The sequence below is a fragment of the Crocuta crocuta genome, unplaced genomic scaffold, assembly GCF_008692635.1.
Source record: "Crocuta crocuta isolate KB4526 unplaced genomic scaffold, BGI_CrCroc_1.0 scaffold271, whole genome shotgun sequence".
NCBI classification, from domain to species: domain Eukaryota; kingdom Metazoa; phylum Chordata; class Mammalia; order Carnivora; family Hyaenidae; genus Crocuta; species Crocuta crocuta.
The window spans coordinates 1,159,262-1,169,591 of record NW_027527824.1 but is presented as its reverse complement, the minus strand read 5'-3'; the positions used below and the strand labels follow the sequence as shown (position 1 = coordinate 1,169,591).

General features: G+C 49.6%; 1 protein-coding gene across 1 annotated transcript in view; it reads right to left on the bottom strand.

Annotated features, from left to right (window-relative positions):
- The window catches only part of MAP6 (microtubule associated protein 6), a 74,283-nt gene that overhangs the window by 21,648 nt on the left and 42,305 nt on the right, over positions 1-10,330 (bottom strand). The window contains exon 2 of the mRNA XM_077776323.1: positions 333-546. Coding sequence (XP_077632449.1) covers positions 333-546 — 214 coding nt within the window. The remainder of the gene's footprint in view (positions 1-332; positions 547-10,330) is intronic.

Below are 10,330 nucleotides of genomic sequence, written 5' to 3'. Positions count from 1 at the left end.
GCAAAAGCAGAAAGTTTTAAGACAGGGGGTGGATTTAGGGCTCAGGTAAGATTTTCTGCCACTTTTTTGGAGCGGTGTGCTTCTTAAAATCAGACGCTAGTTCTCTGAAAACCTGCCAGTCTTCAAGCTGTTTTATTTTAGGCACTGTTCCTTTTGAACATGCCCTTTGAATTTAGCAAAGGTTCCTGGTAAGAGGCCCCTTAGTGTCTGTATGCTATGAGAAGAGAAGGAATTTTCCAGGAGCCCTTGGGGGCTGGGCCCTCACGCTCTGCTGCCACGAGCCCCTCTGTCCTAGGTTGTGCTGAGGGGGTTCCCCACAAGATCTGTCTCACCTTTGGAGGTTCCTTGAAAGGTTCACTGTAGAGGCTGCGTATTCTTCTGCGATCAATCACCTTATTGTCGGCTGGCGTCGGCTTATTGGCTTCCCCTTTGAACTGGGCGCTATAGCTGGTCTCATGAGCCATCTTATCATCTGGGGGCTTATACTGGGGCTTGGCCTTTATTGGTTTCACAGGCTTGATGTCCGTCCATGCTCGGAATTCATTTCTGTGAATCAAAGAAAGCGTAAGTGACATGAAACATTATCTGCTGGGAAGCAGTGCTCCCTGTCAGGGGCTGCAAACACAGAGAGCTCACGATCAGTGCTTGTGGTGAGGATGGAGATGTGTTTGGGCCCTTAACATCACTCTTTCCTCATGGGTAACTGCACTTTTTCCTCCCCATCAAGTTAGTGTGGGCTGTGGGAATAGCCATTGTAAGGAGGAGATCGGGCTCCCAGCTACCACTGAGTGATCAGGGATAGGCAGCCCTAATCTTTGGGCCCCGCTTTTGCAATATCTAAAACGAGGCTGAAAACACGCAATCCATTCAGTCACGTATGGGTTTAACCTATATGATTGAATGCCTGCTGTGTGTGAGGTCAAGAACGTGAAAACGAGACAGTGTGTTAGACGCTGGTGCCTGCTATACTGTGACCAAGGCCACATGCCAGGTCCCTTCCCTGCCTTGTCATGACGGAGACCTTTTGTTAGCTAGAGCCCTCAAGGATAATTCCTCCCCTTGATAGCAGAGGGCTCATTTCTTATACTGCCAGAACTTTAGCAATCTTAGTTACTGTAGATGAAAAATACTTATGGAATGTCTAAATGCTTGAAGATCATAAATAAACAACGTAGTGAACATACTTTGGATGTCACTGATAGGACTTGCACTGGGGTGTGTGCATGTAGGAGAGTATTCGTGTGCTCTGGTGTGAATGCCTATTGACCCTGACCCTATGATGACCACCATCGGAATCAGTGTGTCCATTTTCTTGTTTTTTTCTCAGTGAAGATCTTATGGATTCTAATCAGCTGTTTCTGATTTGTTATTAGGCTGGAGACTAGATGGGGACAATGTCCAAAACAGGGTAAAATACATGTAGCTGCTGATGGAGGCCACACAGCCCCTCCTATGTATTGAGTGCATGACATTTTCTGGGTCTGTTCTCATCTGGGGCCATGAGAAGCTGTGCTGTAGGAAAGGAAGAGTTAGGGTGTGAATATCTGTGGTTAGGCTCTTCCCGTGCCCTCCTCACCCTCACTGCTAATGTCCTGCTTCGGGGCTCAGAGATGAGGGCACAAACAGAAGGCCACAGGGGAGGGCAGGAAGAGCTGAGACTAGGATGAAGGCACACGGGTCCTAGTGCCGCCTCTAAAGAGTGCTTGAGCAGGCTTCTCCCCTCTCCACGCCTCAGCTTCCTCACTTGTCAAAAAAAGACTCAGACCAGACACTGTCCTTATAATGTCCTCCAAGCCTGGAGGCGCCCTGAGTCCCTAAAGCAGTTTTGGAAACACTGAGCCATTTGATGGTCATTGGACTGCCTGAGGGGAATGGGCTCCTTTGTGAGCGGAGTTTCTTCAGAGACCCTCCCCCAAGCTTCAGACTCCCCTCTCCATTGCAGCTTGGACCTCTACCTGGAGGCCCCACCAACTCAAACTCAACATCCCTAGAACGAGGGGCGCCTGGGTGGCTTAGTCGGTTAAGCGTCCGACTTTCGCTTGGGTCATGATCTTGCGGTTCGTGGGTTCGAGCCCCGCGTCGGGCTCTGTGCTGGCTGCCAGCTCAGAGCCTGGAGCCTGTTTCAGTCTGTGACTCCCTCTCTCTCTCTGACGCTCCCCTGCTCACGCTCTCTCTCTCTCTCCTAGAAATAAATAAAACATTTAAAAAAAATTTTTTAAAAATCCCTAGAACCAAACCATCTTGTCTCCCCTGACAAATTGTCTTCTTCGGTCCCTCATCAGTCAGTTTCCTTCTCTCATTCATTCATTTATTCATTCATTCATTCATAAAACATTTATGAGTGCCTAAGGTCTGTCTGGCAAGATGAGCTCTGTGGAGCCCAAACTGAGTAAGAAGGGGCTCTGGGCTCAAGAGGTGGGAGGCAGAGGGAGTGAGGTTACTCCAGGACAATAAGGAAAGAGCCAAGAAAGGGGGAATGGGGAGCATGGTCTGTGCTGGCCCGGGGGGAGTCGGGGATGTTGGTTCTGGAGTGGAGTCAGAGACAGGGCAGGGACCTAGCCAGGGTTCCGGGCAGAATGGGGTACACAAAGGGGCTGCTGAGACACGGCCCTCGGTGGGGACCTGCAGGCTGTTCGGGTGCTTGGGGTGAAGCTTGTGGGAAGAGCGCAAGAGGCTGGCAGATCCTGAGGTCCTGCCAGCCATGCTGAGGGGATGGTGTGGACTGTAACAAGGAATTGCCAAATGGCTCCAAGCCAAAGATGAATGTGGCCAGATCAGTCTGGGGAGAGAGAACTTTGGCAGCAGTGCGAATGGCAGACAGACGGGGAGAGGGGAGTCGGGAGGCCAGGCGGGAGACTGTGCGGTGAGCCAGGAGGAAAGCCCAGCCTGAACCAGCACAGTGGCAGTGGGGACGGAGAGTGGCTCTGAGTCAAGGGGGAAATGGGTGGGACTTGAAAACGGCTGAGCTGTGTGAGGCCAGGGTCAGAGAGGAACGTGGACAGACTCCAGGATTTTGGTTTGTGGGTGGCAGGTGCTGCCCACTGAGCCAGAGAACGTGGGAAGAAACGGGGGCTTGGAGGGTTGAGACCCTCCTGATTATGCTAATGGCACCCATCTGCTCTGGCATCAAGGCTACTTTATCTCCTTTTCTGTCCTTTCCTCCTCCCTTTTCCACCTCCATTGGTTCAACCAATCACTATGACCTGACTTCTGAGCCATTCTGGCTCTTGAGCAGGCCTAGAGGGTTTGGTATTTTCTCTATAATCCTTACAACAACTTTATGTGGAGGTAGTGTTAGATCTCTTTTACAAAAGAAGGTAACAAAAGTCAGAGAGGTTAGGTGGCTCGTATAAGAACAAACAGCTGGGAGACAAGCAGAGTTGAAATATGAGCCCACATCAGTCAGGCTCCACAGCCCACATCCTTCCCATAGCACATGGACAACGTGCTGGAGCTGTGCATGTTCGGCCTGTTCTCACTGGAGGTGTTCCCACGGGCTCAGGCCAGCTGTCTGCAGGGCCCTGGAGGGTTTATGTGATACACACTGGACTAGATGACACCTGAGCTCCTCCAGTCCTGAAATGCTCAGAAAAAATGGGCCATACTCTCAGGTCAGTCATGTCCAGAGCCACTTGCCACAAGTTCATGGTCCCCTGTAACCATGGACTCCCTTGTTTGCGCAGTCAGATTTCAGCTTGATCATTCATTCATTCATTCATTCATTCGGCATTTACCAAACACCAGCCACAGGCGTGACATGTGGCCCACAGGCAGGAGTAAGCCCTGGTTGAGGTGACTATGGTTTAGTAGGTCAGGATCTGTCCATGTGTGAGCGGAAGTCAATGGGACAGAGGGAAAGAGGGAAAAGGATGCTTACTTCTGAAGGGGCCACTAAAGAGCATAGACAGAGAAGTGGACAAAAGGAATTCAGGCAACAGTCTGAGTCCATGTGGCAGGTTCAGAGAGCAGGTGAGCGGCTCCAGGTATGAAGACTGAAGTTCTCAGAAGGATGCCAAGGTGACTGGGCTGGGTAGGAGCTGTGGCCAGGCTTACAGAGCCAGGAATGCCAGGTTTAGTTGCTTGAGCTGAGCCTGGGGAGCTGCTGAACATTTCTGAGTGAGGCAGCACTATTGCTCCATTGATGATGTCCCCTCTCAGACTGCCCCAGTTTTAATTATTCTTCAAGGCCCAGCTCCGGGCTCTCCTCTTCCAGGACCCCCTTCTTGATTTCTCAGCCCAAAGTTTCCTCTCTCTTGGCTCCTGGGTACTTTACTACATTGTTCAATTTTGTGGTCACCTATTTTGTGGTCTCATGTTATTTTAATTATTTCATGAGTTCATTTTATCTCTGTTTAGGGATAAGATATGTAATAGAAAATTCTTGACAGAACTCTGCCTTTGAGTCCCACCTCATCTGCATGGCTGCGAAGGGGTATCCTTCAACTTATCCTGGGTCCAACTGTAGGTTAGGGGCAGAGCTGGGTGAGGACCACACCTGTCTCCCCCTGTCCGGCCAGTGCCCTTCTCTCACTCGGGCTCCCACTCAGTTCCATATCTTTCTCACATCCTTCACAGGATTTAAGGGCTTGGCATTGAGTGACTATTTAATGGGAGTGGCTATTATTTGATTTCACTTCTGGTCAGCTTATGGCTCCTTTCCGGAACCCTTCCTGCCCTGTCCAGATAGGGCAGGCACCTGCTCCTGGGAGGAGTGAAAAGGTCCTGCCTGCACTCGTGTTCCAGTGCCCATCACGCTAAAATGAGTATGTGCTCACAAGCGCCTGACCTCATCACCAAGGACAGACCTGCGTTTATCTGTGTTTCCCTGGTGCCCCACACAGCTCAGAGCGATACCCTCGGGCTGTATTTGGAGAACTGCTAAAACCCACACTCCCCGCATCCTCAAGTCCTTGTAGGGAAGAGTTGCTCTTACTAAAGCAAGCATTTATGGCGGTAAAGGGATGGTGGAAGGAAGGAGCACCTGGCAATCAGGGCAGGAAAGGAAAGGAAAAGTTTGCTAACACTTGCCGGATACCTACCTCCTTTAGTTTGAGCCCTCTGCGGATCCAACCTCCTTTTACCCTTTTAACATCCCTATGAGGTCACTGTTATTAGTCCCAAGTTATATATGAGGACTCTGAGCATAGACAGGTGAAGAGACTTGCCAAGCCAGCAAGCAGTTATTGAACGTGAGTCTGTCTAACTCAAAGCCCCACCCCTTCCACCATTCCACACTTGGGGCACGTAGATAGCCTGCCTTCAAGCTCATAGCAGCTTTGGATTTGGGCAGCCATCATAAGACAGCAGTTCCTTCAGCCAGTCTGGATGCCCCAGCATGAGGCTCTGAGCATCCTGGGAGGGCCCCACCTCTGCAGACCACTGCCCCTGGCATCCCAGAAATGTTCCGTGTGCCATGGCTTCTGCTGTATCACCATGTGGGGAAGTCGTGGGGACAGGATTTCCAGCTGCATTGCCAAGGGCCCGTTGTCCCCTCCCCAGCAGGTCATCTGAGGCTTGATGCATGATTTCTCCCCTGCACAGTCCCTGCAGGGGCAGAGAAGAGTTCGGGACCATCATGTCCGTCCCTCTGTGGGTAGGTAACCTACACAGACAAGGAGGCCCAATCAGTATGTTCAAGTCTGGGTTTACAGGACCCCTCTGACGGCTCCTGTATGCGGGAAAATCTATGGAGAGAAGCCTGGCCCATCCCGCAACCTTCCATCAAGGAATGGCAGAGGTAGACCCAAGGTGAGCCACGTCATGGAGACTTGGTGGACAGGATGTTCCTAATCTGTTCCTGCAGGACCTTTAAACAGGTGCATGCCTGTGTTCAGAGCAGCTGCTAAAGCAGCCTGCTGACTAGGCAAAGGTTTTAAAGGAGTCAACAAATACCCTACTGTCCCCTCCTCCTGTCCAGTCTCCCCCACACCATCTCCTCCTGTCCAGTACCCCCGCACCATCTCACTTCAGCCGTCGGTGCCTCCTCTCTGTCACCTCCTCCTGCCCAGTCCCCCCTGCACCATCTCACCTCGGCCCTCGGTGCCTCCTCTCCCTGGACCACAGCATCAGGATCACAGCTCCAGAGTCCTGGTCCCCTGCCCCACTCTGATTCATCCAGCACATGCCATGGGAGAGATCTTCCTCTAGCTTGGCTGTGAGCATGCTACTCCCCCACTAAAACACAACAGATCCCAGCTGCTACAGGACCAAAGATAATCCGAACTAAGGCCCCTCCTAGTTTCCACATGGTGTGATTCCTCAGGATGACTTCCCCTGTGACTTGGCCCCACATAGCTTTCCAGCCTCACTTCTTTATCTTTGTCAGTCATTCACATCATCATTTAGCAAGAATTTTCTGGGCACCAGGTGCTGTGCAAAGCTCTTTAAGTGCATGAGCTGATGTAACCCTCACAGCAGCCCCGTGCCGCAGGCACTATCTGATTTTACCACTAAGAACACCATGCTGCCCTTCCCCAAATGCATACTGCACCTTCCCACCACTGAAGTTTGCCCATGCCGTTCCCGTCCCCAGCATGCTCTTCCTTCCATGCCTCCAGCTACTGAAATACCATATGACCATCCATGCCAGGCTCGGGGTCTCCCCTAGGGCTCTTCACCTACCCCACCATTGCTTTGAACTTGTTCTTCTCTGACCTTCTTCCCTCTATAGCACTCACTGTGCTCTTAGAGTAGGTCACCTGTATAGATGGCTCTCTTCCCTCCCAGAATGTGCAGGTGTTAAGGATCAGGGCCGTCCTTTTGCACCTGTGTAATGCTCACTGTGCCTGGGCTAGGAATTTGAAATGCAGCCTCCACCTCACTCCCCCATGTGAATGGCTAAACAGGAAGCCCCCGGGCTGCCCTGGCCAAGGACAGGGCACAAAGTTGCTACACAGGCATCTCACGGCATCTGGCATCCATATCACTTCTCACCATATGTCCACAAATTCTCGGACACTCGTCCCTCAGGGGGTTCTTAATTCCCCTTCCCCTAAATGTGATTGGACTTAGTGACTCACTTCCAACACAAAATACGGTAGAAGTGTCAGTACCTAACTTCTGAGACCGTTGCGGGCATCACAGTCCCTGGCTTGCTTTCTTGTGGAACGTTCACACTGAGCACAGAAAGCTGCCGTGACCTGGGGATACTCCTACAACCCTGATGGAGAGGGCTGTGTGGCTGGGAACTGAGGTCTCCTGCTAAAGCCATGCAAGTGAGCCATCTTAGAAGTGGATCCCATCACCTCAGGCAAGGATGACATCAGATGACATAGGGAGAGACCACTGGCTACTCTGTTCCTGGATTTCTGACTCTCAGAAGCTGTAGGAGATAATAAACATTTGTTGGCCTGAGGTGTTAAGTTTTGGAGTAATTTGTTACATAGCAATAGATTCTAATACAGACCCGAGCAGAAGTTATGCCTCTCACCAACAGGGGTTTAAAATACCCACGCTTCATTTCAGTAAGGCAGAGGGCACTGGTGTGAGTAGAGCACAGGAAGTTCAAGCTCCTGGCAAAGCTGTGGCTCTGAGTGAACCAAAGATTATGCTCTGGTTGTAAGAAACTGAGAGGGACCACACAGCAGCCTTCACGAGAAGGTAGCAAAGCCTCTGATGCAGCGAGGCTGATAAAGCTGCACCTGCCTTGGGCCAGAAGGGAAAACACAGGAGAAAGTCATGTCTCAGAGCACGCAGCACACGCAGGGCTCAGGGAGGTGCAGGCAGAGAGGTTAACAAGGTGATAAGCCACATAGAGACCAGGTCAGAACAGAGAAGGTGGTTCACTGGCAAGTTCACAGGCTTTGGAATGAGATAAACCCAGGCTCAATTCTGGCTCTAACCCTTGGGCCAGGCCTTCACCTGCTCTGAACCGCAGGGTGGGTGTGAGGTTCAATGAGAATGTATTCACTGGAGAGGCCCTGTGCATTGGCGTCAGAACTACAAAGCCCGTGATGGATAACTGTGTGATACATGTATTTAATTTTCATTACAGAGTTGTTTGTTCAAGAAGAATTATTGGATATCGTCTACCTGCCAGGCACAGAGCTAGCGGCACAGCGTGAACACGCAGAGGCAGCAAGTGCCTCTACTCAACGAGTGCTCAGGCGGGGAGATGGGAACAACCACACAGTCAAACGTCTGTCCCTATTGTGTTTCTGACCACTGCGGTCATAATTCCGGTCCTAGGAGAGGACACGGTTTGGGCAGCAGCTTCCAACGCCATGTTTGTTTCTGAATGCATTTCATATTAGACTTGAACAAAGTCACGTTCAGTGAATGCCCGATTAATGAAATCTCCAATACTGTCTGCCATACACAGATGTTCACTTCTTAAGGACTTGTCTCACACACGCACATTTTCTTGCCGTGCTTCAAGGGGAGATACTGAAAGAGCAGTTATGGGGGGAAACTGAAGACAGGCGGGAGCCGGGTGATTGATGAAGCCAGGCCCCAGGAGAGGGAGGAGGGCGGGGGTCAGGAGAATGGAGAGAGGGTTTGGCCTTGGAGAGAAAGTGTTGCCAAAGAAGAGAATAGGGGCTGTGCTTTCATTTCTAATTTGGAAAAGCCTTCCATTTATAAGAAACGATGAAATAGAATTGTACAAGGAATAATTTGACTGCTGGGGAGAATATCTACATGTGTTAATTGGTACGAATCACTTCTCGACAAAAGTAGGGATTTAGAATAATGGATTATTGCCAGCTATGCTCAAATAGAAATTCGTGTCTGGCCCAGAAGGCCCAGATTTATTATGTATCTGGGTTCTTGGGAAATAAAATTCTCTCCCCATCCTCTTGACAATGAAATTTTCAACAACATTCCTTGACTGCTTTACGAAGGAAGAAAACCATGCTTTTAAGCCTTAATGGTCTAAAACCTTTCTACAGATTCTCATAGGTAATTTATGTTGTCATGGAAACATATGAAGTCTCTGTTCAAAAGTCGTGCCTACATTTGTTATACTGAAGTGTTCTCAAAGAAGGGGAGCAGGCTCTTTCATGAAATCTGATGGAGACAGTGAACGCTGTCGGTTGCCAAGCTATTGTCAGGAGCTGGCTCAAGGAAGTAAGGTCTGTAGATTAAAAAGAAAAGAACACCTGAGCCTAGAGTGTTTCAGGGGGCCTAGAGTAGCTTCTTTCTCTCTTTAGAGGAAAATGGAAGATAGTTTCTTCCTGGCAGAAACGACAGGGTCAAGAGAGGAGCTTTGTGATCTATGCCTGTGTATACGCTTGCATGTATCTTTCAGCTCCTTTTGTGTGAAAGGGAGAAAAGGGAATCTTATAGAGAATGCCAATGTTCTAATCGTTTAGGACCTCCCTTCTTATCCATGAATATCTAGTAAACACATGCACACTGTCTAGAATGGTTTTCTAAAATGAGGAAAGCATACACTTAAATGCAGATAGACGTCTGGATGTAAAGAAAAGTTTAAAGCTAGTCTAATGTGAATAGAGAATGAGTGGAAAAGAATCCACCCTTTCCCTTACTTGGAAAGATCTGACATGGGTAGCTGTTGGCAATGATGAGTGTCAGGGCTTGGGGTCCCTCATTAGGCAAATGGAGATTCTGCAGGTAACTGCTGAGTCCTGTCATAGTCTGTGTGCAATTCACAAGCCCCTGTGCACCTGGGAGACAGTGTGTCACACAAAGAAACCCATGTGTACAACATGTATAGAGTTACAAGGAGAGACAGTTAAAAATAAAAACTATTCAATTAGGAGTCAGTGTGTTTCTACACAAATTAATTTATGTTGCCATATTTACTAGGTACTATCCTAGGAACTGCATGGAAGAAAAGGGGTGCAAAATAAGAAAACTACAGTTGGTAGGTGGGGGGTGAGAGGGAGGGAGCGTGGTAGTTAAAATAAGTACACATTCAAATACACCCCAGCTAGAAAAGAAAGGAGAGCTAAATGAGAGCTTATAGGAGAATCACAACGAGTCCCTCCTCACTCTGCCTCACGCCCCACTTGCCCATTACTATCTGGGTTTTTTTAGTCATAGGAATTCTGGGGTGGTTTTGCCACAAGACCACAGAGCTCTCCGGTTGAGGTTGAAAAGGGAAGGCTGGACTCCTCTGGTTAGTTAGGTCCCCAAAGATCTGTGTACATTAAGTGCAGAAAGCTGGTTCCTTAGACAGGAAACGGAAACACTGAGAGTGCATTGTGGAAGGCGGCAGCGAGTGTGGCCTCCTTCTGTGAGTGGACCCAGAATTCTGGGAGTCTGCTCCTATGAGATGAGCTGCACACAGTGCCAGGGGCAATGTATGATACAGCTAGCGAAGTGGTCAATAAATTTAAGTTTCCTCATTCTCTGTCTGGTGCATAGG